The sequence below is a fragment of the Didymella exigua genome (assembly GCF_010094145.1).
Source record: "Didymella exigua CBS 183.55 unplaced genomic scaffold M421scaffold_1, whole genome shotgun sequence".
Classification (NCBI taxonomy): Eukaryota; Fungi; Ascomycota; class Dothideomycetes; order Pleosporales; family Didymellaceae; genus Didymella; species Didymella exigua.
In genome coordinates, this window is record NW_022984775.1 from 1,455,374 (window position 1) to 1,478,749 (window position 23,376).

Consider the following 23,376-nt stretch of genomic DNA (forward strand, 5'->3'; position numbering starts at 1 on the left):
ATGCGTCAGTTGGTTCGCGCGGCCGGCCGGTTGGTTGACCTCGTAGATTGATTAAAGTCTGTGCGAACTTGGACCAACTCCATCACCGTCACCGTCACCGCACCACACGACCACGCGGCCCTTCGCAGCCACGCATCCTCGCGCGTCCCATCCCCGGGCAGTCTCGACTGCGCTCATGTCGTGCTGATACAATGACAGCGAGTCTGGCCCGCCACCCCGCTGCCCGTGTCCCCCCGCCGCCCGTCGCGCAGCGACTCTTGTCCGCGACCCAGCAGTAATTCTCGCTGCACCGCCGCCGCCGCCGCCCGCGCGCCCTGTCCGCGCCGTCGCGTCGCCCATAGCTAGGCGCTCCCCCCTTCCCCGGCCCACGACTCGGCGCCCACTCGCATTCCCGTTGCCTCGCCGGTTGGACGCTCGGTCTCGCTGACCGGCGCCCGACATCGAGGCCACCCTGCCGCCTGTCGGCGATGATGCCAGGCCACATTCCGCCCGGTGGACCGTTCCACCAGGGCCGGAAGCCGATGGAGCATCCGTACCAGCAGCACCACTACGCTCCGCCGCCGCCGCAGACGCACTCGCCCGTCTACCACCACCCCTACGCGCCCTACCACCACCCGCAGCACTATGGCCCGCCGCACGCCTACCCCCACCAGATGCCGCACATGCAGCAGTGGAATCCGTATCTCCCGCAGCAGCCCCAGCTGCCGCCGCCCCAGCTGCAGTACAATATGCCGCCGCGCCAGTTCCAGCCCCAGGCCTCGCCCGTCGTCGTCTCCTCGCACCCGCACGCGGCAGCCATGCCCCCGGCGAGCCGTCCGCTCCGTCAGACGCCGCCCATTGTCCACTCGCACTCGCACTCGCACTCGCACACACCGCCGCCGCAGCGCACACACACTGCCCCGCGCGCTCCGTCGTCGCCGTCGGTCCACTCCCAGGTGCAGATGCACTCGCCCACTCCGCCCGCCCACACGGCCGTCGCCAGTCCCCCGCCAGTCGCAGAGACAAAGCCTGCGCAGCCCGCCTCGCCGACATCGCCGCAGCCCACGACCTCCAAGCCCTTCTTCCCGCCACTGCCGTGGCTGTCCGTCCCTGACGCACATTTCCCGCCGCGTGCGGCTGGGCGAAGGAGGAGAAAGCGGGGCACCGTGTCAGCTCAAGAGCAGGGCCTTGCCTTGCCTTTGCGCGGGCAGGACGTGCAGGCGGACACAAAGACTGCAGAGGAGACAGCTGCTGGTGAGCCCGAGTCTGCAGGAGAGCCCGAGTTTGCAGGAGAGCCCGAGTCTGCAGGAGAGCCCGAGTCCGCAGGAGAGCCCGAGTCTGCAGGAGAGCCCGAGTCCGCAGGAGAGCCCGAGTCCGCAGGAGAGCCCGAGGAGTCGCAGGCCTCCACCATTGCCGTGCCCTCGGACGCTGAGGTCGACACTCCGTCGACCTCGCACCCACCTTCCGAGATCGACGTCCCCGCGGTGCAGCAGCGTGCTGCCCAGACAGCTGCGCCTGCTCAGAAGCACAGTCGCAACACCACCAAGCCAGCTGTGCCGCTGATCCCGGTCAAGCCGGCCAGGCCTGCAAGCGCAGCTTCAACCACCCAGAAGTCGGTCAAGTCGCCTCCTGCCTCGAAGCCACAGCCCAAGTCTGTCGATGAGCTCGCCGCGCCTGCTACCGAGGCAGTCAGCGCTGAAGAGGCCCCGAAGCCTGCAGCGCCCGCAGCGCCCAAGTCCTGGGCAGAGCTGCTTCGAGCGAAGAACGCCGCAGCCGCACCCCAAGCCCAGGCGCAGCCCCAGCCACCTGTCGTCACAAACGGCGCTACAGGCACGAGCGGCGCTGCTGCGCCGAAGAGCAACTCGCTCGCCGACGTCCTGGCGTCATACTCTGTCGATGCCGAGAAGAAGGTGTCTTTCATCGAACCCCGCGGCCTTGTCAACACTGGCAACCTTTGTTACATGAATTCTGTACGTCGTTTCCTCCCACGCCGGAACACGTCTGCTAATCAACGCCAGGTCCTTCAAGTACTGTTGTTTTGCGCACCTTTCTACGACTTCCTGGACCAGACGGCAAAACGCGCCGTGCACAGCTTCAAGTCTGAAACACCTCTTGTTGACGCCATGATTATGTTTCTGCGCGACTTCAAGGTCATTGACTCGGCCAGCTCGGTTGAGCAGCTCCGCCTGCGCCTCAAGACTGACGAGCTCGAGCAGTACGGTGATCCTCTCACACCAGAGTATGTCTACGACACCATCAGGCGTCTGCCTCGCTTCGATAACATGAAGCGCGGCTCTCAGGAAGATGCTGAAGAGTTTCTGGGCTTCCTTCTGGCTGGCTTGCACGACGACTGTGCTCTTGTCATCAAGAAGGGCGAGGCACGAGCTGCCCAGAATGGCACAGCACCCAAGACGGAGCGATCCAACTCGGCAGACGGCGGATGGCTTGAAGTCACGGCGAAGCAGAAGACGTCGCTCACCCAGTCATCTGGCGCTGTCGAAGTCGAGACACCCATCACCAAGATCTTTGGTGGCAAGCTTCGCTCGGAATACAAGAAACCCAACGAGAAGCCGTCGGTGACCTTTGAGCCGTACCAGCCCCTACAGCTGGACATTGGCGAGCCACACATCAACAACATTTCGGATGCGCTGAAAAACCTCACTCGTCTGGAAACACTGGACAGCGCTGTCCGTGGCGCCAAGGCTTCCACCAAGCAAGTGCACATTGAAACACTGCCTCCAGTTCTGATTCTTCATTTGAAGCGATTCCACTACGACGAGAAGGGCCCACAAAAGATTTGGAAGAAGATCGGTTACCCTCTCGAACTGGAGATTCCGAAGGAGGTCTTCCCTCAACACAAGCGCGGAGGCTTCCAGGCAAAGGGCGGCTTTCCCAAGTACAGACTCACAGGAGTCGTCTACCATCACGGCAAGAACGCCAGCGGCGGCCACTACACTGTCGACCTTCGCCGGCAAGAAGGCAAGGAATGGATCCGCATGGACGATACCGTCATTCGTCGCATTCGCGCTGAAGATGTTGCCGAGGGCGGTGCCGAAGAGGATCCCAAGCTGCTGGCTGCTGCTCTTGAGCAGCACAAGAGCGATGCAGGCAAGAGCAAGAACTTTTTCGCTCAAATTGATATTGACGAGGAGGCCGCCGACAAGGGTGGCTGGAACCAGGTCAATGGCGTGGACAAGAAGGATACAAAGAAGTGGGCGGGTGTTGTCAACGGCACAGCAACGCCCAACTCGGCTGGAAAGAGGACGCCACTTCCAAAGGAGAACGTCAGGGACAACAAGGTGGCATATATTTTGTTCTACCAGCGCATAGAGTCATGAGAGGGCGGACTTGAGCACGGATAGGCAGGGCGTATGCTCCCACGATTACCACGACCAAAAGTCATTCCGGCGCAGCAATTGCATGCAAAAGCATCCACAAGCGCAGAGCTGTGGATGAGCATTCATCAGCACCGCTTGGCGGTGCACAAAAGAAGAGGAGCATGTGGAGAGCAAGATACCCTTCCGGGCGTCACTTAGGAAGAAAGACGATGTATATTTCAAACACGACCCGTGACATCGTGATGCGTGAACTCGAGTCGGCTTGGCGCTGCCCCTCCACCCCACCTTTGAACATCGAGCTCTGGAAGCTTTGACGTATACGTCAACAAACGACCAACAGAGCCATTGACAGACATAATGCTCATCACAGAGACGCACAAGGATGTGCCCACCCAGGCAGGTGGTGACATGAGTGCGTCGTATCTGATTCCCTCTACGACTGAAGTTCACCATCGATGCAGGGGTCTTCGTCTTCCACCCTACCATTGCAAACTACCCCAAGGCAAAGTTCCCCGGTGTCGTCGTCTTCTCTGAGATCTACCAAGGTGCGTGACTGCTCAGCCCATCGAGTTTCCTTCTACTTCAATAGCCATCTCACAACTCCGTCTGCCAATGACCCCTTCTCCCCAACAACGTCACGTGCACCATCTTCACAATCTCACGCCCCCAGTAACCGGCCCCGTGGCGCGCTTCGCCCGCCAAATCGCATCGCAGGGCTACATCGTCGCCGCCCCGTCGTCCTACCACGAGTTCACCGGCCCGGAGCCGCTTGCCTACGATGGACCGGGCACCGACGCGGGAAACGAGTGGAAAATCACCAAGACGGTCGCTGCGTACGATGAAGATGCCAAGCTGGCCGTCGATATCCTGCTTGACCTGGAGACTTGCAATGGTCGCATCGGCGCTACAGGTCCGTCCCCTTCCCGCCATTGCTCCCACCATCCATCTCATCTACCGCCGGAGCCCACAGCTGACAGCGCAGGTATGTGTCTCGGGGGCCACCTTGCGTACCGCTGCGCGCTGGACGCTCGCGTCAGCGCCGCCGTGTGCTATTTCGCAACGGACGTGCACAGCGCGACGCTGGGCGCGGGGAAGAGCGACGACTCGCTGCAGCGCGCGCGGGACATCAAGGGCGAGCTGGTTATGATTTTCGGAAAGATGGACAACCACGTCCCGCCCGAGGGACGCGATTTGATACGCCGCACGCTGCACGAGGCGGGGGTTGTGTTTAGCTTCTACGAGCCCGCGTGGGCACAGCGTAAGTCCTTTGTTTCTCTTGGGAAGGGGAAGATGGGGGCTGACGGTGATAGATGCGTTTATCCGTGATGAACTCAGTAAGGGCCGCTACGACGCTGCTTTGTCGGGGGTTTGCTTTGAAATGCTGAAGGAGCTGTTCAACCGCACGCTGCGCTCTGATCTGGGGCCCAGGAGCGGCGGGGAAGTCGAGATCGAGGATATCTGCTAGAAACTGTAAAGTGTCAAGGTGCGATGGGGCTCAAGATGGAGAGCGCGCCAGGTGTTATTATTGACAGGTGGAGGACTGGAAGATTGACATTGCCCTAGGGGACGCTTCGGTACGATTGATTGACCGTTCGATGAATCGCTGACAGCTGCTGCCCGTACTCGAGGCTCTGCTGCAGCAACCCGGTAAAGCACAGTTCGATCGGTCTAGTTTGCGAAGCCACAGCTGATACTCACAACTACGGAAGATTGTCTCAATCCTTTCTTTCCTCTCCCCTGCTCGTCAATCCAGAGGCGTCTGCCGCATCGAGCTTATTGCGGCTTCTCATCAATCCAGTGTCCGAACAATACCATCTCCTACCCAAGCCATGTCGACAGCAACACCATAATACCCTGAGATGATCGTGTATCATCGTCGCTGATAAGGACCACAGACCGACTCGGACTTAGCGACCATGATGGTTGTCAACTTACCACAGTCCCGGGATCCTTTGTTCTGCACCCTCACTCATCGTCATCGGTGTGCCACTGCCAACATTCCACGTGCCAATTAATGCCATCCTCGACAACATCCCTTGACACAAAGACACAGACGTTTGGACATTGTCCAAGTCCAACAATGCAACAGACACTTTGCGCAGCATGTCTGACCCTGAAAGCCTGCAGTTGAGCCCGACGAGACCAAAGGACTTGTACAAGCACCACAGCAACGCCTCTCGAGAGATCGCGCTGGTAGACTTCCTCAACGACGGACATGTCGCGCCGGACGTCGTTCTTCGCAGGGTGAAGGAGGGTGTCACGATACATGATCGCGGGGATATGTATCGCATGGGCAAGAAGCAAGTACTAAAGGTAATCAAGTCAATACTTCTTGCACAGCTGGCTAACCCCATGCAGCGCAACTACCGACCACTCTCAGCGCTGAGCTTCGCCATCGTCCTGACTGCGATATGGGAGTACCTCATGATCGCTTGCACCCAAGGGCTGATCAACGGCGGACTAAGTGGCCTGTTCTGGAGTTACATATGGACGTTTGTTGGCTTCACGTTCGTCGAGATGAGCTTAGCAGAGATGTCGTCCATGTATGTTTCCAAAGTGCACATGGCTTGAGCTGTATACATGCTGAGACATACACAGGGCGCCAACATCTGGCGGTCAGTACCACTGGGTGTCTGAGTTTGCGCCACCGCAGTATCAGCAATTCCTGTCCTACGTTGTGGGCTGGATGTCGACGCTCTCTTGGCAAGCAGGCAACGCCGCAGATTGTTTCTTGACTGGAACCATCGCACAGGCTTTGATCGTTGTTAACAATCCAAAGCATGAACCTCAGCGATGGGAGGGCACGCTATTCGTCTTCGCAATGGTAGATATGGAATGGACTTGTTCAACGGGACTTGACTAATACAGAACAGGTCTTCATCGTGTACGTCTCGAACATCTGGGGCCACGACCTCTGGCCGCGCATTCAAAACGGGCTCATGGTGCTTCACGTCCTCGCTTTTCTAGCTGTCGCCGTGACGCTCTGGTGCCTCGCACCGCACCGCACGGCCAAAGATGTATTCACCAACTTCTCCAACGCCGGCGACTGGAGCTCTCTCGGCGCGTCACTAATGGTCGGCCAGATCTCCGCCATCTACTCCATCCTCGGTTTGTGCGCCAACCACACCTACGTCCTCTGTACTACTACTAACAACCCATCTCCAGGCTCAGACGCAACGGCCCACATGGCCGAGGAAGTCCGCGACGCCTCGCGCAACGTGCCCATCTCGCTCTTCTGGTCCTACTTCGGCAACAGCATCATGGCCATCGTCTTCCTCGTCGGCTTCCTCTTCGCCATCGACGACGTCGACGCCGCCATCTCGCACCCCACAGGGTACCCCTTCCTATACGTCTTCACCAAGGCGCTATCCCCACAGGGTGTAAACGCACTAACCATCATCGTACTCCTAATCGTGAGCGCAGCGAACGTCAATTTTGGCGCCAGCACGGCACGCCAGACCTTTGCGTTTGCGCGCGACCGCGGTCTGCCGTTTTCCAGCTGGATCGCCAGGGTCGACCGCAACAAGGAGATCCCCAGCAACGCGGTGCTGCTGTCGTCTGTGATTGCGGCGCTGCTGGCGCTCATCAACATCGGCTCCACCACCGCGTTTGATGCTATTGTCAGCCTGCAGGTCGTGAGCCTGATGTTCACGTACACCGTAAGTCTGTCGTGCATCCTGTACCGCCGACTCACACAACCCGCGTCGCTGCCCGGCGCGCGATGGAGTCTGGGGCGGTGGGGCATGGGCGTTAATATCGTGGGGCTGGCGTACGTCTTGTTTGCGGGCTTCTGGAGTTTCTGGCCGACGTTCGCGGGCGTCGACGCGGAGAACTTCAACTGGGCTGTTGTGCTGTTCGTGTCCGTGTTTGTCCTGTGCTTGCTCATGTATCACGTCCAGGGCAAGCATGTGTATATGGGGCCGGTGAAGGTGGTCAGGAGTCTGTCGGAAGCGTCGGGCTCGACATTCTGATTCCACGGTTCGTTTGCAGTAGAGCGATCCTAATCATGTAGACTGTAGATCTAACACTGCTTCTGCCCTCATCTATTCGACACCTGAATTTCAAATCGCACACTCAAGGCTGACTGACGGTCCTGTAAAGCCGCACGTGGTGTCTCTTTGTTCCACGCCCCCGGACTCCCCATCCGCACGCAGCATCGACCCAACAAAGGCTCCCCCATTGCTGAGCCTGCAGCCCGCGCCGCACTGCTATCTCGACCTGTAACGCAGCGATCCGCAATTCCAGACTGCGGTCCAAAAGCGAGCGTCCTCGTCGCCGACACGCAGGGCTCTTGTCTCGATGCGGCCACCACGCACCCACGTCGTTGGAGCGAGCTGGAGCTCAGCCTCGCCAAGCTCGAACCATCGAACCGCAGATCACACGCCCACCCATCGACGTGGCCTGCAGTGAAAGAACCGGCTTCTCACTGCCCTAGCGCCCCTTCCCTTCGCGACGACAGAGCACCGCGAGACAATACCATGCGCGCTCACCCCGGCCTTCGACCTCATCAGCAGCACCGCACTCACCCGTCTTGTGCGCACGCCATGCGCACCTTGCACCGCTGATCCACGGCCTCCATGCACGCAACCACGGCCTCTGACGACGGCCCACGTACCGCCTCGACCGGGCCCGCGTCGGCGACGCACAGCACTACGATCCACGCGCCGCTCACGGCCGTCACGCCACAGGACCAAACGGGCATCATCGCGATCCTGGCGGGGTTCAGCGTGGGTCTGCTTCTGCTCAGCACAGCGGTGCGGGTATGGGCGCGGCGCAACGCGGGGTCCCGGAACGGCGACGACTGCACGTTCTACGCGGGGATGGTTATTGGGCTGGGCGAGGCGGGATTGACGCTGTGGCTGATCGGGGAGGGGCTGGGGAAGAGCGTCGAGGGGCTCGATGAGGGGGTTGTGCGGACGCTTGAACAGGGGGTGCTTGGTACAACGGTGCTGTATCTGGCGACGCTGTGGATGTCCAAGGTTAGCTGTGCGCTGATGTTGGTGGGCCTCAACCCGTTCAAGCATCAGCGGCGCGCGGCGTGGGGGCTGGTTGTTGCGGCGACGGTGTGGTTCGTGTCCTGCGGCGTCGTCGTTGGGACCGGGTGTCGCGATATACTGGGGCAGTGCCACGGCGCTTGGAGGCGATGGGTGTACATATCTGTTGTAGACATGGTGCTGGAAGTAGCGCTGGTCGGGGCGAGCGTGTACATGGTGTGGGGGCGGAGCATGAGCATGCGAGCAAAGGGGACCGTCGTTGGTGCTTTCGCGTGCAGACTGCCGTACGTATTGGCTTCCCTTTCCTTGCCTCTCCATTCACCCCTCTCTTGCCTGCGTTCAACGAGGATGTCGACGCTAACATGCACCCAGCAACGTAGCACTGACCCTCGCCCACCTCCTCTTCCTCACGCTCCCCGCGCCCACAACCGCCATCCACAGCTCCCGGATCCACGCCCCAACGCAACTAGCCATCAGCTACACAATCGTATCCTGCGTAATCCCGTACCTGCGACCGCTGATGCAGAGCTACGAGAGCGACGGCACTGGCCACGGCGGCGCAGCCGCGACATTCAACCTCAGCGACCGGTCGCGGGACAGCAAGGGCTCGCGCGACCTGATGGGGGGGAGGGACTTGCAGACGCTGGACAAGGGCAAGGCGAGGGAAGTGAAGAGTGCGGGCGCCGAGGTGAATGATTAGAGTCGGTTGTTGGGGCCTGAGCGGCCGGGTTTGTGAGGTGGAAGAGCAGGGAGGCGGTGGAGCGGGTGAGTAGACAGGTTGTTTAATTGGCGCTGTGTTGGCATGTTCTAGACGGGGCAGTGTGTATAGACTAAATCTCATATGAACCGGTTAGTGCCTGTTTGAAAGAGTGTATGACTTGTCTGTTTGATCATGCCTTTCGGCGAGCGATGATCGACTGAGCGTTCAGCCAAAGTGGTGATTCAGATGCTGATGTATATTACACTCTCAAGCAACGCAAATATGCAATGTGCTGGTTGGCGGTCTCCATTCTCTTCCTTCTATCCACGTCTCTTCCTCTCTTCACATCGACATCCGCCTAGTACTGACCAGCCGCCGCCTGGCAAGCCTTGAGCTGATCGAGATACCACCCACAGATGTTCAGGCTACCCTGGTTCTCGTCCATGCACTTGCGGAAGCTTGTAACGTTCTCGGCACACGGCCCGGTCTGCGCCTGCGCGCTGGTGTTGACCTGGTGCTGGGTCTGGAACTCGGTGCTCTGGGGCGCAGCCTCAGCAGGTGCGCTGCTTCCGCCGCCGAACCAGCCGCCGACGGCGTGGCCGATCGAGGAGCCGACTGCGACACCGCTGGAAGAGGTTAGTATGCTGTATGTACAACGTTGCGGGTATTGCAATAGTCTGATGGCATGGGGAGACGTACGCAGCGGTAGAGGCCATCTGGCCGAACAGACCGGGGCCCTGAGGTGTAGCAGCGGCCGGGGGCGCCGCGGCCGCAGCAGGAGGAGCGGGCGCGGCAGCAGTCGAGTGCTGGCGAGCGGGTGCCGGGGCGGGCTTCGCGGCAGGGACGGTAGGCCTGGGGCGGACAGGCGCGGCTCCTCCACGTTGACGAGGCATGATTGCTGATGGGTTGGAGTGATTGGAGAGGGTGATTGAGTGTTGCTTGTTGTGGAGGGCAAATGAGGTCGGTCGACGTTTCTCGGAGGTCGTTTCTCGAAAGATCCACTCCAAGTGCTAGTGGCGTCATGAGCTTCGTGATTGGTTGAATCATTACGTGATAGAGTAAACAGCTTCACCAGGCAGCAGAATTATGAGGATACTGCACTTATGGTTACTTACTGCCAGCACTGTCCATACTCAGGCTGCCGGTGATGACGGTGCCATTGTAACTTCTCAATGACATCAAAAAGTTCAAACCGCCACCAGCATTCAAGACACTCATCACGAGCAATTGCACAATTGTCAAGCCCCAGTCTGGCGTCCGCTGCAGAAACCAATGCGTGATATTCAGAAGACAAAGGTCTATCGTAAATGCTAAACTCAGATCCGCAGTCCACCGTGCCAAAAGAGAGTAATGCAGCAAAAAACGGCTCGTAAGCGTAGCCCCTGGCCCTGTTCGATTCGCCGAACGAGAGGTGTGCAAGGTGCTATCAAGAAGATGCCGATGTGTGAGGGTGTGAGGAAATGGCACCAGCAAGGCGGGCTTGCTGTGGGAGTGTGCTGGGTAGAGGGTATGTTCGCTTCTGCATCGGCGCTGGGTTCGATGGACGCATTATATTCAAGCTCCCGGGGGTGTCCATGATCACGCCAGATCATCGCCGTGCCTGGTGTGGGTCACCACTTATAAGATGGTGCACTTGCTCTTCTTCTTCTGCTGGGATTGTTGAGGGCGGGGGCTAAGGACGGCGCTGCTTGAGATTAGCCTGGGGCCTCTGCTCGAGGGCGGAATACGCACCGGATTGCCTCGTCAAAGACGCTCTTCAGGTTGCGCTGTGTGAGCGCAGAGCACTCGAGGTACTTCTGTGCCTTGATCTCCTTGGCGACCATGACTGCCTGCTCGTATTGGATGGGCGCCATCTTCTTCTGGCGCAGCGACTCCTTGGTGGTCTCGTCGTCGCGCAGATCGAGCTTCGTGCCGACGAGGATGATGGGTACGCCCGGTGCGTGGTGGTCGATCTCAGGGTACCACTGGACCGTGTCAGCTACGTGATGCATGGGCGTGCGCGTCGTCGAGACTTACCTTCGCCTTTACGTTGTCGAACGATGGCGGGCTGACAATGGAGAAGCAGATGAGGAACACGTCGGTCTGGGGGTACGACAGCGGTCGCAGTCTGTCGTAATCTTCCTGTCCAGCAGTATCCCACAGCCCCAGGCTGATGGGCTTGCCATCAACCATGACATTCGCCGAGTAGTTGTCGAAGCTGCGACGGCATTAGCCCCGGTTTCGGCGGTACTCGGATTCGGCCAGACTTACACAGTGGGAATGTACTCGCCGGGGAAGGCATTCGTTGTGTAGGAAATGAGGAGACATGTCTGCACAGTTAGCCAGCAGTTTGGCGGCACGCAGCGCGCGGTGGCTCACTTTGCCCACGGCACCGTCGCCAGTCACGACACACTGTCAGAGTCAGCATGCAGCCATTGCAGCAAGGCTTACGGCTGCGCACCTTTAGGGATTGGGTCGCAGGGGCGGCCATTGTGCAGGAGGACGCGTCGTCGGATTAGGGTGTAGGGTGTATGTAGATAGTGCGGGTACGTGAGCCCTGTTCGGCGGCTCTGGGGCGGCGAGGGGACCGGCGGTCGAGGTGGAGCTTGCTGGGGCGACGTGCAGGCAGGTGGACGTTCAGGGTCTTGTCGAGCAGAAGTCGCAGCTCTTTTCGCTTTTCGTAGCTTCTGCGAGGGTCGCGGGAGCTATCTGCAATGCAGTAGGGGGGCTCGCTTGGCGGCGGCGGTTGAGCTTGCTCGCGAGTCGCGCGGGGGGCAGTCGTGGCCGGGAGGTGGCCAAGGTGCGATAGTTCGAGCTTCGTCACTGGCAGGACAGGGCGGAGAGGACTGAACAATTGCAGAGGCAGCTTTGGAGGGTGACTGCAGGACACGACACGTCTGGGGCCTTGACGCTTTCGTACCTACGACGTGCACACGGAGTCCTCTCACACATCAAACAGGCCTGCGACAAAACCTCGCGCCCACGACTCTCACCTCAACCAGCCATGCCTCTGCGATGCCCTGATAGGCACTGCGCACGGATCGGCAGCAGGAGCCACTTGGTCGTCCACTTGGTCGTCCACTGGCGCTGCCGGTCCTGATTCGCAGACCCCAGGACCTAGGTAGCTTGAAGTATGACCGTGTCTGCCGTCTGCCTCCCGCCTGCGCAGTACTGGTGCATGCCTGCCGCTGCCTCCTTCGCCGGCGCAGACACGGCCAGCCACAGCGCGCTGCCCTTGACACACGCTGTGGATTTTTCTCATGTCAACAGATGTGGGGCCGCGCGCGGCATTCTGGCTGTTGTTGGCCTGTCGGCGCTGTGATTCGGCCTGCACGCTGCATTTTCAGCACCAGTGCCTTCTATTCGCCTGCAGACCGCTTCACGCCCGGCATCCGCACCACCCAGGCAAACATGTGGGTTTCTAGTTTCTACTTTTGCGTTTGCGTCCGCCGAATCACAGCGCTCAGGCATGGTGCGAGTGCCATGGTGCATCAGCACATGTTTTGAGCCCGCACTTCCGAGACGGCGAATCCTAAGTCTAGCGAGCCCGGACCTAGGTAGCTTGATCTCCGAGCCAGGTCGCTGATCTCGTGGTTTATTCCAGGCTGTCTAACTTTGGGTATCTTGTGCAGCTCCGACTCTCGCATCACATCTCAGTAGAACACAAACAGCTCGTCCCCGCCTTCTTTGTCCTCGCCCAGGAACTCTTTCCTCAGCAGCAGCTTGATCAGGGGCTCGTGCAGGTCTTTCATGTCGAGGATGCCGCGCTTTTTCTGGTCAATGTACGAAACATCAACCACCACACGCTTCAGGTTGGCTGTTGAAAGTGCACCATCCTCAAGCAAGACAGAGAGCCGGTCCGGCGTCCCAACGCCATAGTCCACTCTGCACCGAGTCAGCCAATTCGCCCACCATAGTCTCAATGTACGCACCTATTCTTCTTCAGACTCGCGACCTGGTCTGCGAGCTTCAAGTGCTTTGCAAACAGCTTCTCCACCTTGACATCTTTCACGCCTTGCTTTGGGAGCCCCGTCTTGAGCGACCTGCACACGTCGGCTGCCCGGATGCCAGAAGCAGTCACCACAATGGTATGCGGCGCTCCTAGAGGCTTGGTCGACGTCGGCTTCAAATCGCCAAACTGCTTCTTTAGGAAGCTTGAAAGGTTGTCCAGTTTCCGGGGTTCACTGTAGCTTGTGCTGTCATATATGGTGCGTGCTGTTGCGGTCAGCGAATCCCCAATATCATAGAGACTGGTCGTACGCACCAGGGATAAACTTGTCTTCCAGCTCGACACTGCTCAGGTCCTTCCCGTATAATCGTGTTCGAGCGTTGACATAGTCCGCTACCAATTGACCGTCCATGCGCTCGAAAGCATGATTGACACCTAACTCTTGATCCAGATCATCTTCGTCGATGTTCTTCGCCTTGGCCTGCTTCTTCTGCTTCCTCTTCGCTTTTTTCTTCTCTTTCTTGCTGTCGATGCCGCCTTCAGGTTCTGCCTCCGCCTTTCTCTTTTTCGAGTTTGCCGTGGGATCAAACTCCGCCTCGATCAGAGGCACGCCTCCTTCCGAATCCGAGTCTGACATGTTGTTCATGTTCTGTGTGAAGCTTTGCAGCATGGGCAGCGTGCAACAGAAAAAGTCCCAAAAAGTCGACGGTCAATCGATAAGGACAGGTACGCTAGCGCCGCACTCGGCCTAGATTCCGGCGCGTTGAACGCGCCTTCCGTGTTGATTGACGGCCGTCAACAAGCCCACCTCGGAGTTGTATTCTTAAAGCTGCGCAACCATGGCGTCTGGATCTGCGCGCAAGAAGCAGCGCCTGTCGCCGGAGATCGTTGCGACACCAAATTCCACTGCGCGCACCGAGCCCATCACGCCCTCTCGCCGTGCAATCAGCGCAGGCCCCACACCAGCCGGGCGGACACCCACCTTTCGAACCCCAGGCACTACGGCCAGGACTCCGCGAGGAGGGCCGGCAACGCGACCGATTTCAGCGCGCAGGGCAGCACCAACTACACCGCATGCGATCAGAGCGCTGAGAGAACGAGCCAATGCCGCGCGAACACCAGGGAACAACCGGCGCAGGAGCGGGAGGTTTCAGCGAGAGACGCCTCGAGACCTCCTGCGCAACCTCAGCAGAGGTACTGCAATACACTTCTTCTTTATTCCTCTCGGCTCACTAACATTGCAAAGCGCTTGCGCGTGACAGCCGCCCTGTCGAGCCCGAGCCTCAGACACTCCCACGCCGAACCCGACACTCTGCGCTCGACCTCCCAGATGTTGTGGAGAGCCCCGATATTGCTGCGCCCCGGCTCAGCATGCCGCTGGAGGACATGTACGACGATGACAGCTTCCACGAGCGACCACCGAGGCAATCGCTGCTCCCGGAGTTGCCGGAGGACGTAGACGGAGCTACAGTCCAGTCTCTCGAGTTCGGCCGCCGAGCGCTGAGCGAAGATCCGCGATATGCCAGGAGAGTCAGTGACAGGTTTGCCGAGTTCAGCGAGCTTGGGGTCGAGGGCGACGAGTTTGAGATTGACGGGACGTTCATCAACCGGCGGCGCACTGGGGCTTTTGATCGGTTGCTTGATCAGACCATCGTCGAGGAGGATGAAGATACAGTGGCAGCTTTGACAGGCCGGCGTGACGGACCATCCAGCGATGCAGACTTGGGTGTATTTGGTCAAGGAGATGATGACACCGAGGAGCCGACTTTCAGATTCCACATCCCAGAGCGGATACGAGCGCCCGTTGAGGGAGAAGCGCAGGATCAAGTAGAGCTGGATGAGACCGTCGCGCTGCCAGATGTTTCGGAGGAGGACGAGGACCTGGACGTCGAAGGAGAAGAAGAAGCCGCACTCGACGAAGCAGAAGAGACAGCAGCATTGGACATGGGCGAGCCTACAGCCGCATTCGGCATGACAGGCTGGGAATCAGATCCTGGCGAAGAAGACGATCCCGAGCTCGCGGCTTACCGCGAAGAAGAGTCCGCCCTAGACCGCAGCTTGCAAGCGCCTGAAGCTTCGACTTCAGTCCAGAAGCGCATGGATTCGAAGCGGAAAGAGCTCAAGCTGTCACGATTCGGTCTGGACTACCCATCCTTCTCAGCTGCACCGGTCAAGAAGTTAGCACTCAGCTTCATGAAGTCGCAAGGTAGTAAAGCGCAGCTCAACAAAGACGCACTAGCCGTTCTTGTGCAAACAACAGACGACTTCTTCGAGCAGATCAGCATCGATCTGGCTGCATACGCACAGCACGCAGGTCGAAGGATGATTGAAGAGAGCGATGTCCTGGCGCTCATGCGACGGTATGTTACATTCGCACTTGCTGTACATATACCATATGTGTACAGCTCCCTGTTCTACAAACGCTGACATACTCAGGACGCGCAAGACAAGCAATAACAGCACGACCTTCTCGCTTGCGCAGAAATTGCTGCCCAGGGAGTTGCTGCAACAGCTCAGGATGGAGCCGCAGCCTAAACTCCGGGGTCAGAAGCGGAAGCGACTAGCGGCTGTACAGGAGGAAGACAAGGAGTGAGAGTTGAGATATGTTACTTTATGACCACTCGGAGCTGTGGCGCACGCGTCGCTGTGTGCCGGAGAGCGGCTTCTTGACGACCATCCAGAACATGATGGATGTGGCGAAACTCAGCGCATACCTGGCGACATCAGCTAGAGTCCGTTTAGTTGCCGGGAGGAAGTCTTACCATGTGAAGATATACTGCGTATGGTTGTTCCTCAGATTCACTGTCGGCGCGCGTCCAATCGGTATACCCTTTGGTTCGCGCTCAAAATTCGTGAGCAGATCCGGTGCTGCAATCGTCAGGTACTTTTTCACGCAGGCCTGAACGATAAGAATAGATGCACTCACTCATCGTCTCCTCAATCCACACTCTCTGACTCCCACTCCAGTCCGCCATCTCCTCGACACTCGGAAAAAACCACTTTCCCTCCTCCGGCACATTCTTGGGCGTAAACATATTCCCCTTCGGCGGGACCCTCAGCAGCCCCTCAATCATAACCTCCCCCTCCGGCAGTGCCCCGTGCTGCCGTCGAAACCAATGCTTGACAGCGTCCTTCTTAATCCACCCCCTGCAGCACAGAATCTTGCTACTCCGCCCCTGCTCATCCCACCGCTCCAGCGGCGTCACAACCGTATACCCGTCCTCGCCGTCCTGCAAGCGCGGTCCAATGAGCATCTCCTGATCATGCCGCAGCACGCCCTTGGCATACACGCGCCGGTAGTCAAACGCATCGACCATGCTCTCGTCGATTCGGTGCGGCAGCTCCAACGGCGGGAATGTAAGCCGGTCCTCGAAGCGCGCAATCAGCTCCGTCTTCCAGCCCAGCCGCTGCACTTGCCAGCACCCCAGCACAAAGGCCGTGAGCGGGATGATGGCCAGGATGATCAGCCCGGGCCCGTGTTGCTTGCCCACGCGCGCCATTTTCGCCGGCCGGTCCAGGATCGAGACGAAGTTTGGATCCAGCCCGTCGGGCCCGTGGGCGTGGCGCCGCTGCATAAAGAACAGGGCTTTTGGGCGCGAGGGTCGCGTGGGTGCGCGCAGGCATTGCGGGCCGTGGGATATGCGGGTTGTGCGGGCGAATGTGGACGCCGTTTGTGTCGAGTATTGCCTGAAGAGGCGCAGGAAGGGGTGTGGATTTGACATTTCGGGGCTTGCGCGTGTGCGTGTGGAGTGGTGAGGGAGCGCATCTATGGCATTTGAGATGGACAGCAGGCTAGTTGACGAATGGGGGATGGCGGCCGCGGGAGAGAGCGCCACATCGACTTGTGTTTGTCCATGGTTACCTGATCGTCAACCCTTGATTATTATTTTTCTGGCATAGGACATTCATGGCTGAAGTTCATGCTCCTCTGATTGCGCAAGTTACTCCTGCAATGCCAACGGCTGGTGGTGACAAAGATGCTCTCATCGCCCGCCTCGATACTCTGCTAGAGCAGTATCTGAACACTCTGGATGAGTACGAGAAGCTCACGCAGCAGCTGTCCAAGCAGCTATCTGCCGTACGTCCACATCCTTGCATCCCCTCCTGCTGTTGATTCATAGCTGCAGGGCTACTTCTCCCTCGCCCAAGCAAACTTCCACAACCGCTCTGGTGTGCACTACGGACGAGACAGCTACGATGAACGTGTCCAGGCGACACGGAAGATGTATGCATCCATTTAATTCCTCGGGCGGATGTGTGCTAATGGGAGGCAGCCTCGTGGCGGAGGACGAGGAGTGCAGACTGCGCTTTTCCGTCGTCTCAACGCTTCCAAGCACAGCTCCTAAATCCAGGAACAGCAGGGAAGCGGGTGGGAAAGAGCAGACTCAAGAGCCAAAAGAAGACACTCAACCAAAAGAAGACACTGAACCAAAAGAAGACACTGAACCAAAAGAAGACACTGAACCAAAAGAAGACACTGAACCAAAAGAAGACACTGAACCAAACGAGGAATCGAAGGACCGGTCTACAGAGGACAAAACCAAGGAGAAGACCAGCACAGCGAAACCGAAGGTTGTAGATCCAATCCGCATGTTCGGCATCCTCGTACCACCAGCGCTGCGCTTTGCACAAGCATCTTTCAAAGACGCTGTAGACGGGCCTGTGGTGCGGTTGGCAGCTGTGACGGGCGATTTGAGGGCGCTGGAGAGGGAAATCGGGCGGACGAGGAAGGCGATGCGGAAAGCATAAAACCCAGTGGATATGTCTAGACCATCACAAAGACACCGACGAATGTCGCAATCTTGAAGTGCAGGAATCCTGCACTAGTCAGATCTTTCTAAGCAAGCTTGCATCGATTGTGTTAATTCGCAAAGATGCAAAAGTGTAATATTGGATTCCTCATCCCGAAGTTAGATTACATGCTGTCCGCGATCATACCCATTCTAGCTCTTATTCGGGTAGGAGAATGAAACGTCGTTCTTCCAAGCGAGCCAGCCGTTCGTAGCTGGAAGTTCCATACGCTGCTCTCAACTCAGAAGAAACTGTGTCCTTTAGTTTCAGAGATGGCATCTCGTATGCAAAACGGTACATATGTACGCCTATCTTGACCTCCAATTGACTTGTGTCTGGGATAACGTGGAAAGGCTGAATTCGAGTCATCAATCCGTCCAATAGTTTTTGAAGAAAAGTGACCGTGCCAATAGGAGGGCAAGCAATTGATCGTGAAGCGCAGCTCGGATGAGGGAAAGAGAGGACGGCAAGTTACGAATCATCAAGCTGCGACTTCTTTCAAAACACGAGTCACTAATGCTTCAAACTTGTCATGATTTGTCTTGACCATTTTCCCCTTGGTGCGTACTAATCTCTGCGCTGATTGAAAGGTGTATCCAGAGCTACAGTAGAGCGAGATGATTTTTGGAAACAGAGATAGAGTCAAGCCTGGGTCCGAGGGCTCGGGATGGTCTCAGGCCATGCGTCTGCAGTGACGGCGTTTGATTTCGCGACCTTGGAGAGCAGTGCAAACGCGGGATTCCTTTGAAGCTATTCAGCTGGAAAGGCTGTGTTTAAATGTCAACTCCACTCTTGAGGCGTGACCAGCTCGGCCACGCCTTGGCTTCCTTGGTCACCAGACGAAGTGACACGCCTTCGTTGTCATCCTGCAGGTGACTGTGCACGGTGCCACAATTGATGTCTCTATCATAATTGTCTTGTTGCTATGCTGGGTGTAGTTGCGTTCGCGCGTGCATTCAAAAAATGTGTTAAGGTCATGAAGCATTGGTAACGCTGAGCATCGCACTGATGCAGTAGCACGAATTGATCCGAAGATAACAGAGCATCGGATAATCTCTGAGTTCATTGCTGTGAGGGATCGCCTTCGGGCATGGCGATCTCTTGATGAATTTCCTTATGTGTTTGATTGAATCAAGGCGGTCGGAGCGACTGGCATGGACAGCGCGTCAGACCTAAAAGTCAAGCTCGTACGCACCTCCTGCCCATTATTTGTCGTACATAGAGTCCACGTACGGTTTTAATGCGCACAGGCCGAACTCGACCGCTTCTTCAGTCCTGATCGTCCTGCTACCCTGACCGGGTACGAGATTGACCCACGAGTCAAACAATGTGTGCGCACTGCCTTTGCCAAGACCTTTCTCTGCAAGTACAGGGTCATTCGCTACAGCTGGCTCGATCCCGGCAACACCTCCAAAGACAAGGAGCAGATGATTGAACTTCTCCGGCGCCTGCACCGAAGGGTTTGAAGTTGTTGAGGGTATGAGGTCGCGAACGTCGACGCCTCGTTCAGATGTGCCGACGGTGAAGTCATAGCCCCCCGAGAACTCACATTCGGAGAATACCGTGCTTAGGGATGACGCCTTGCGTACAGAGTAGCCCCAGTAATATCCCGCTTCCTCGCGAGGAAGCGATGACCCGCAAGCGCTGGCTTCAAGGCTTTCGCATTCGGCTTGCGACAGGTGCGGCCAGTTCCTGGGAGGATCTGAGTTGCCAAATCGTACCGTTGTGCGCATGGCGGGCTCGATCGGCGCGCCTGGGGGCATTGGGACGACAATCGGAAAAGACAGGCCACACTTGACATATACGTGTTGCTCCGTCTGTTTCTTGCTCGTCTTCCTTGAGCTTTTGCTAGCCACTGGTGCATCCGCCGGTCCTATAACCACGCCCTCGCGGAACTGACACCACTCATGCGGCCTCAGATGATGAGGCATATCCATACTTGGTAGAGTGCCGGTCCACTCAAGATTCTTGTGTTTCTGAAAGATACTCAGGCTCGGGTCGTCATGGCTGTACCTGAGATGTGGAGGGCACTCAGCAAACGCAAGGACGTGGTAAAGAAACTGGTCTGGGTTCTGCCAGGGCTCATCTTCTTCCAGTATGCTATCGAGAATCTCTTGTTTCGACTTCGATTTCTTACCGCGCGTGTATCGATCGGACACTACATTGGGCGTGAGCCCAGATGGATTGTCATCAAAAACGACAATTTCATCGACACAGAACACGGCTGCAGCTCGTGCGATACGTCCTACTTGCATTGTCTTGTGATCCGGCTTTTTGGCATTTAGAAGCCAGCTTCCCGGTAGCGCAATGCTGACAGTCCAGTTCCTGGCCTTGGTGGGCTTGAAGAGCGCCGTAGGGCGCGACGTGTCAATGTCCTCGGCATCTTGTGGTTCTGTCTTATTCTTCTTGTTTGGACTAGCTTGCTGGTTGGTCTGATGGAGGACTACGGCCGCATGTTTGCGCTTCTGGAACCATGTAAGCATTAGTATATAGTAGGTGGAGGAAATCCCGTACCTTGCTGTCGACCATATTGACGGATCCCGTGAATTCGATATTGCGCGAGGGCGCTTGACACGTGAACGCGTAAAAGAGGTTGGTCGAGATTTTGAACGAAGGTATTTTTGGTCACCTCAGCACGGTCCTGCATTAGCGCATCTCTAAATGTGGGGCGATAATCATGGTAAGGCAACCACGACCGCGCTGTGAGGCGGGCAGCTTCTCTCATCTCTGCTTCTCTTTCCTTCCTTTGTTGTACAGCAGCTATCTGGAACTCCTGTCTGCCTGTGCACTCAATTACAATCCGGCAACATGGTTTCAGAAACGTATGTGATCCCTTCTCCGCATCTCTCAACGTCAGCTCATATATGCTAGTAAATCCTCCTTTAGCGACACGCTGTTTATGTTCCTCGCCCTTTACCTCACGACCCTCTTCTCTCTCGATGCATGGGCTGCTGCCCGAAACTCTCCGCACCGCGCTCCGGGCAACAGCGCGCTCTACCGCCCTGCGAGCACGACGCCCGCGCCCGAAACTTACCAGGGCGGCATGCATGGCCGCGGCAATGCTGGACCAGGGAGCGGAGCAAGTGGAAACGGCGACAATGTTGGAAGGGTGCCACAAGCGAGAGACTCAAGACCACCCATGAAGCTGTGGGGAACCGCAGCTTGCGGTGCTTGCATGACTTGAACGTGTCTGCATGCCCAAGCACAGAAGACACAACAACGTCTTAGCTTGCACGTCGTGACAATGCATTGCTGGGTTCACTTTCATGTTCACCACGTCGATTCATCTTCATTGTGCTTGATACCAGGCTCACCATGCTCGGTTACCTACGTTCTTTCGAAAGCATACACCGCTCAGCATGACAAATCGGCAAGACCACGCCCTCGAGTCCTTCCTTGACCTACCTGCCGAGCTTAGACACATGATCCATGGACATTTCTTCGAAATGAATTCTCTGCACCGACAGTTCTTAAACCAATCCGTGAGCCTCAACGAGATTTGCGTACTACATCGGGCTCAGAAGCTATGCGTCAACACCGCTGTTCCCCAATCGATCGCTAGCCTACGCACAATTGGGGTGATGAGCGAGATAGTTCATCGAAACGAATACAGCTTCTTCTACGTCTCCACAGAAGTACTTCTCTAAGGCGACGGTATCATGAATTTGGGGAACTGCGGTCTCTTGCAGAAGTTATTGCGAAGATTAGACCTGACGGCGCCGAATCTCTACATTCCACGCAGTTTGAAGTGCGACTTCGACCAGTGGACTTCTCCTCACAAGGACGCTTGGCATTCCAGAGCTTCCTCTCCAACATTACGCCATCGACAACCTCCGGTACTTCAATATGGACCTAGCGGGATACCGCATCTTTGAGTCAGATCTGGAAGAGCCGAAGGCCCTTCTTCTGTACGACCAGGAGCTTCACTTTCCCAGGCTTGAGATGATTGCTATATTTCTCAAACCACTTCCAAGTCTTACTGAAGTACAACTCACCATGCGCCCTCCCATCCAAATCATTTAATAAACGGCAACCAAAGACGAACTGTTCCCAGATGTGGTATGCGTCAGGTTGCACCATGGGCTGTGAATGAGGAACCTCTGGGAACTGGCAACGTGTACGAGATTTGCGATGGCGCTGACAGGGCCAAGTTCGTCAACTCGTCCGTTAACATTGAGTATCCCTCTTTATCGCGCCCGAACGAAGGGGATCATTTGCAAATCTTGATACATGGAATGGTACGGCAGGCTGAAGTAATTTGAGAGTTTGAAGTCTCGACGTCGGCCCACGCAACGAAGAAGACATAGATAGCGCCGCAGAACTCCCACCAATGATCTTGGCATGATCTTTGGGGTTCGTGGGGCAGTTATGATCACGTCATATGATGACATTCGGCTCTTTGTCGGTATCTCTAAAGTCACTAATTTGCACTCTGTCGTCGAGTGGTCAATCGCGCGCTTTGTACCTAAGCATATCTTCAATCATGCACATTCCCTCCCAGCACCGCGCAGCATATATTCACACCAAAGGCGAAGCGCCTAAGATTGCCAAACGTACTCTCGGCGAGGTCAAGCCAGGCGAGATCGCCATCAAGATCGCAGCGACAGCGATCAATCCAGTGGACTGGAAGATCCGTGACTATGGATTGTTCCTCGTTCCTAATTGGCAATACCCGGCCATTTTGGGATCTGATGGTTCTGGCACGGTAGCAGCCATCGGCAAAGACGTTTCTGGTTTCAACTTTGGCGATCGAGTGTTTTTCCAGTCCGGGTACGGCGACGATGACGTCTCCACATTTCAAGAGTACATCAAGATCCCCGCCGAGATTGTTGCGAAGACTCCCAAGAACATCTCGGACGAGGAGGCGGCAGGCATTGTCCTGGCTACAATGGCCGCCGCTACGGCGTACTACGACACGACCGGACAAGGACTGAAAGCACCATGGGTCGAGGGAGGAAGTACAGCCGGCAAAGGCAAAACTATTGTCATTCTAGGTGGTAGCTCGTCGGTGGGCCAGTATGCTATTCAGCTTGCGCGCCTGTCAGGCTTCGAGCGTATCATCACCAACGCCAGCGCGGTACATCACGACCACCTTCAGAGTCTTGGAGCCCATGTCGTACTCGACCGCAACGCTTCCGGTCTCAAGGATTTCCACAAAGCACTAGAAGGATCGACGCTGGAATTTGTCTTTGACACAATCGCCTCCAAGGAAACACAAACACTAGGTGTTGAGATTCTGCAAGCAACCAGCACGAAGGGTTCACGCGTAGTGATCGTAGGCCCAGTTAATGATGAGGCCAAGAACCTCGGCGAGTCCAAGGAGCCGCACGTTGCGGTCCAGCAGATTATGGGCATTGCCCTGAAGCCGAAGTTACGTTCCATCATCAAGGGCCTGACAGATAGCCTTGGAGGTCAGGACGGATGGGTTTCGAACGGAGAATTCAAGCCAAACCGTGTTGAAGTAATTACAGGCGGTCTAGAGAAGCTGCAGGAGGGTATGGAGAAGAATAAGCACGGCGTGTCTGGAGTGAAAATTGTTATACAGTACTAGAACACTATACTGATCTTTGCAGGTGCATCATGACCAGCAAGATTCGAAACAAACAAGGCCGTAACATTACTCCTCCTTCGGTGTTGAAGAGAGAT

General features: G+C 57.0%; 14 protein-coding genes across 14 annotated transcripts; 9 read left to right on the top strand and 5 right to left on the bottom strand.

The window, feature by feature from the left end:
• The first annotated feature begins 60 nt into the window (after positions 1 to 60).
• Positions 61 to 3,692, top strand: M421DRAFT_415421 (cysteine proteinase). The gene is made up of 2 exons (XM_033590694.1): positions 61 to 1,949; positions 1,998 to 3,692. The coding sequence occupies exons 1-2, from the start codon at positions 471 to 473 to the stop codon at positions 3,315 to 3,317; spliced, it is 2,799 nt and encodes a 932-aa protein (XP_033454638.1). The 5' UTR covers positions 61 to 470; the 3' UTR covers positions 3,318 to 3,692.
• M421DRAFT_519 (alpha/beta-hydrolase) lies at positions 3,675 to 4,782 on the top strand (the record flags this gene model as incomplete). Its single annotated transcript, XM_033594976.1, has 5 exons — positions 3,675 to 3,729; positions 3,779 to 3,862; positions 3,988 to 4,227; positions 4,300 to 4,575; positions 4,628 to 4,782. 5 exons carry the CDS (start codon positions 3,675 to 3,677, stop codon positions 4,780 to 4,782), a joined length of 810 nt encoding a protein of 269 aa, XP_033454639.1.
• Positions 4,783 to 5,405: 623 nt separating this feature from the next.
• Positions 5,406 to 7,355, top strand: M421DRAFT_415423 (putative amino acid transporter). The gene is made up of 5 exons (XM_033590695.1): positions 5,406 to 5,630; positions 5,676 to 5,860; positions 5,916 to 6,141; positions 6,191 to 6,425; positions 6,483 to 7,355. Exons 1-5 carry the CDS (start codon positions 5,421 to 5,423, stop codon positions 7,286 to 7,288), a joined length of 1,662 nt encoding a protein of 553 aa, XP_033454640.1. The 5' UTR covers positions 5,406 to 5,420; the 3' UTR covers positions 7,289 to 7,355.
• Positions 7,356 to 7,894: 539 nt separating this feature from the next.
• M421DRAFT_521 (uncharacterized protein) lies at positions 7,895 to 9,011 on the top strand (the record flags this gene model as incomplete). Its single annotated transcript, XM_033594996.1, has 2 exons — positions 7,895 to 8,595; positions 8,684 to 9,011. The coding sequence occupies 2 exons, from the start codon at positions 7,895 to 7,897 to the stop codon at positions 9,009 to 9,011; spliced, it is 1,029 nt and encodes a 342-aa protein (XP_033454641.1).
• A 113-nt stretch (positions 9,012 to 9,124) lies between these two features.
• Positions 9,125 to 9,993, bottom strand: M421DRAFT_119774 (uncharacterized protein). The gene is made up of 3 exons (XM_033587284.1): positions 9,711 to 9,993; positions 9,275 to 9,637; positions 9,125 to 9,147 (listed from the first exon to the last, which is right to left on the bottom strand). Exons 1-2 carry the CDS (start codon positions 9,902 to 9,904, stop codon positions 9,370 to 9,372), a joined length of 462 nt encoding a protein of 153 aa, XP_033454642.1. The 5' UTR covers positions 9,905 to 9,993; the 3' UTR covers positions 9,125 to 9,147; positions 9,275 to 9,369.
• Positions 9,994 to 10,628: 635 nt separating this feature from the next.
• Positions 10,629 to 11,481, bottom strand: M421DRAFT_51363 (uncharacterized protein; the record flags this gene model as incomplete). The annotated part of the gene is made up of 6 exons (XM_033594926.1): positions 10,629 to 10,695; positions 10,743 to 10,975; positions 11,028 to 11,208; positions 11,262 to 11,320; positions 11,370 to 11,402; positions 11,452 to 11,481. 6 exons carry the CDS (start codon positions 11,479 to 11,481, stop codon positions 10,629 to 10,631), a joined length of 603 nt encoding a protein of 200 aa, XP_033454643.1.
• A 756-nt stretch (positions 11,482 to 12,237) lies between these two features.
• Positions 12,238 to 13,605, bottom strand: M421DRAFT_415428 (uncharacterized protein). Its single transcript, XM_033590696.1, has 3 exons — positions 13,255 to 13,605; positions 12,923 to 13,205; positions 12,238 to 12,875 (listed from the first exon to the last, which is right to left on the bottom strand). The coding sequence occupies exons 1-3, from the start codon at positions 13,574 to 13,576 to the stop codon at positions 12,644 to 12,646; spliced, it is 837 nt and encodes a 278-aa protein (XP_033454644.1). The 5' UTR covers positions 13,577 to 13,605; the 3' UTR covers positions 12,238 to 12,643.
• Positions 13,606 to 13,749: 144 nt separating this feature from the next.
• M421DRAFT_415429 (uncharacterized protein) lies at positions 13,750 to 15,861 on the top strand. The gene is made up of 3 exons (XM_033590697.1): positions 13,750 to 14,133; positions 14,186 to 15,299; positions 15,376 to 15,861. The coding sequence occupies exons 1-3, from the start codon at positions 13,779 to 13,781 to the stop codon at positions 15,530 to 15,532; spliced, it is 1,626 nt and encodes a 541-aa protein (XP_033454645.1). The 5' UTR covers positions 13,750 to 13,778; the 3' UTR covers positions 15,533 to 15,861.
• M421DRAFT_415430 (SURF-family protein Shy1) lies at positions 15,249 to 16,698 on the bottom strand. Its single transcript, XM_033590698.1, has 3 exons — positions 15,866 to 16,698; positions 15,702 to 15,807; positions 15,249 to 15,653 (listed from the first exon to the last, which is right to left on the bottom strand). The coding sequence occupies exons 1-3, from the start codon at positions 16,659 to 16,661 to the stop codon at positions 15,551 to 15,553; spliced, it is 1,005 nt and encodes a 334-aa protein (XP_033454646.1). The 5' UTR covers positions 16,662 to 16,698; the 3' UTR covers positions 15,249 to 15,550.
• Positions 16,699 to 16,824: 126 nt separating this feature from the next.
• On the top strand, positions 16,825 to 17,940 carry M421DRAFT_415432 (uncharacterized protein). Its single transcript, XM_033590699.1, has 3 exons — positions 16,825 to 17,017; positions 17,067 to 17,164; positions 17,214 to 17,940. Exons 1-3 carry the CDS (start codon positions 16,847 to 16,849, stop codon positions 17,686 to 17,688), a joined length of 744 nt encoding a protein of 247 aa, XP_033454647.1. The 5' UTR covers positions 16,825 to 16,846; the 3' UTR covers positions 17,689 to 17,940.
• A 995-nt stretch (positions 17,941 to 18,935) lies between these two features.
• On the bottom strand, positions 18,936 to 20,259 carry M421DRAFT_528 (DUF171-domain-containing protein; the record flags this gene model as incomplete). Its single annotated transcript, XM_033595052.1, has 2 exons — positions 18,936 to 20,195; positions 20,245 to 20,259. The coding sequence occupies 2 exons, from the start codon at positions 20,257 to 20,259 to the stop codon at positions 18,936 to 18,938; spliced, it is 1,275 nt and encodes a 424-aa protein (XP_033454648.1).
• Positions 20,260 to 20,538: 279 nt separating this feature from the next.
• M421DRAFT_88367 (uncharacterized protein) lies at positions 20,539 to 20,914 on the top strand (the record flags this gene model as incomplete). Its single annotated transcript, XM_033597659.1, has 2 exons — positions 20,539 to 20,552; positions 20,617 to 20,914. The coding sequence occupies 2 exons, from the start codon at positions 20,539 to 20,541 to the stop codon at positions 20,912 to 20,914; spliced, it is 312 nt and encodes a 103-aa protein (XP_033454649.1).
• A 20-nt stretch (positions 20,915 to 20,934) lies between these two features.
• On the top strand, positions 20,935 to 21,477 carry M421DRAFT_120095 (uncharacterized protein). The gene has a single exon (XM_033587286.1). It carries the CDS (start codon positions 21,090 to 21,092, stop codon positions 21,375 to 21,377), a length of 288 nt encoding a protein of 95 aa, XP_033454650.1. The 5' UTR covers positions 20,935 to 21,089; the 3' UTR covers positions 21,378 to 21,477.
• A 736-nt stretch (positions 21,478 to 22,213) lies between these two features.
• On the top strand, positions 22,214 to 23,281 carry M421DRAFT_51144 (GroES-like protein; the record flags this gene model as incomplete). The annotated part of the gene is made up of 1 exon (XM_033594901.1): positions 22,214 to 23,281. The coding sequence occupies one exon, from the start codon at positions 22,214 to 22,216 to the stop codon at positions 23,279 to 23,281; it is 1,068 nt and encodes a 355-aa protein (XP_033454651.1).
• Positions 23,282 to 23,376: the final 95 nt, after the last annotated feature.

Bases quoted from the DNA above. Each gene is read 5' to 3' on its own strand.
- M421DRAFT_415421 (XM_033590694.1), top strand. From the start codon at position 471: ATGCCAGGCCACATTCCGCCCGGTGGACCGTTCCACCAGGGCCGGAAG. The intron at 1,950-1,997 runs GTACGTCGTTTC...AATCAACGCCAG, and splicing joins ACCTTTGTTACATGAATTCT to GTCCTTCAAGTACTGTTGTT.
- M421DRAFT_415423 (XM_033590695.1), top strand. From the start codon at position 5,421: ATGTCTGACCCTGAAAGCCTGCAGTTGAGCCCGACGAGACCAAAGGAC. The intron at 5,631-5,675 runs GTAATCAAGTCA...AACCCCATGCAG, and splicing joins GCAAGAAGCAAGTACTAAAG to CGCAACTACCGACCACTCTC. The intron at 5,861-5,915 runs GTATGTTTCCAA...AGACATACACAG, and splicing joins TTAGCAGAGATGTCGTCCAT to GGCGCCAACATCTGGCGGTC.
- M421DRAFT_119774 (XM_033587284.1), bottom strand. From the start codon at position 9,904: ATGCCTCGTCAACGTGGAGGAGCCGCGCCTGTCCGCCCCAGGCCTACC. The intron at 9,638-9,710 runs GTACGTCTCCCC...AACCTCTTCCAG, and splicing joins CAGATGGCCTCTACCGCTGC to CGGTGTCGCAGTCGGCTCCT.
- M421DRAFT_415428 (XM_033590696.1), bottom strand. From the start codon at position 13,576: ATGTCAGACTCGGATTCGGAAGGAGGCGTGCCTCTGATCGAGGCGGAG. The intron at 13,206-13,254 runs GTGCGTACGACC...TGACCGCAACAG, and splicing joins GGAAGACAAGTTTATCCCTG to CACGCACCATATATGACAGC. The intron at 12,876-12,922 runs GTGCGTACATTG...GACTCGGTGCAG, and splicing joins GCGAGTCTGAAGAAGAATAG to AGTGGACTATGGCGTTGGGA.
- M421DRAFT_415429 (XM_033590697.1), top strand. From the start codon at position 13,779: ATGGCGTCTGGATCTGCGCGCAAGAAGCAGCGCCTGTCGCCGGAGATC. The intron at 14,134-14,185 runs GTACTGCAATAC...AACATTGCAAAG, and splicing joins CCTGCGCAACCTCAGCAGAG to CGCTTGCGCGTGACAGCCGC. The intron at 15,300-15,375 runs GTATGTTACATT...TGACATACTCAG, and splicing joins GTCCTGGCGCTCATGCGACG to GACGCGCAAGACAAGCAATA.
- M421DRAFT_415430 (XM_033590698.1), bottom strand. From the start codon at position 16,661: ATGTCAAATCCACACCCCTTCCTGCGCCTCTTCAGGCAATACTCGACA. The intron at 15,808-15,865 runs GTGAGTGCATCT...TGACGATTGCAG, and splicing joins GTGGATTGAGGAGACGATGA to CACCGGATCTGCTCACGAAT. The intron at 15,654-15,701 runs GTAAGACTTCCT...TGATGTCGCCAG, and splicing joins ACGCAGTATATCTTCACATG to GTATGCGCTGAGTTTCGCCA.
- M421DRAFT_415432 (XM_033590699.1), top strand. From the start codon at position 16,847: ATGGCTGAAGTTCATGCTCCTCTGATTGCGCAAGTTACTCCTGCAATG. The intron at 17,018-17,066 runs GTACGTCCACAT...TCATAGCTGCAG, and splicing joins TGTCCAAGCAGCTATCTGCC to GGCTACTTCTCCCTCGCCCA. The intron at 17,165-17,213 runs GTATGCATCCAT...AATGGGAGGCAG, and splicing joins GTCCAGGCGACACGGAAGAT to CCTCGTGGCGGAGGACGAGG.
- M421DRAFT_120095 (XM_033587286.1), top strand. From the start codon at position 21,090: ATGACAAATCGGCAAGACCACGCCCTCGAGTCCTTCCTTGACCTACCT.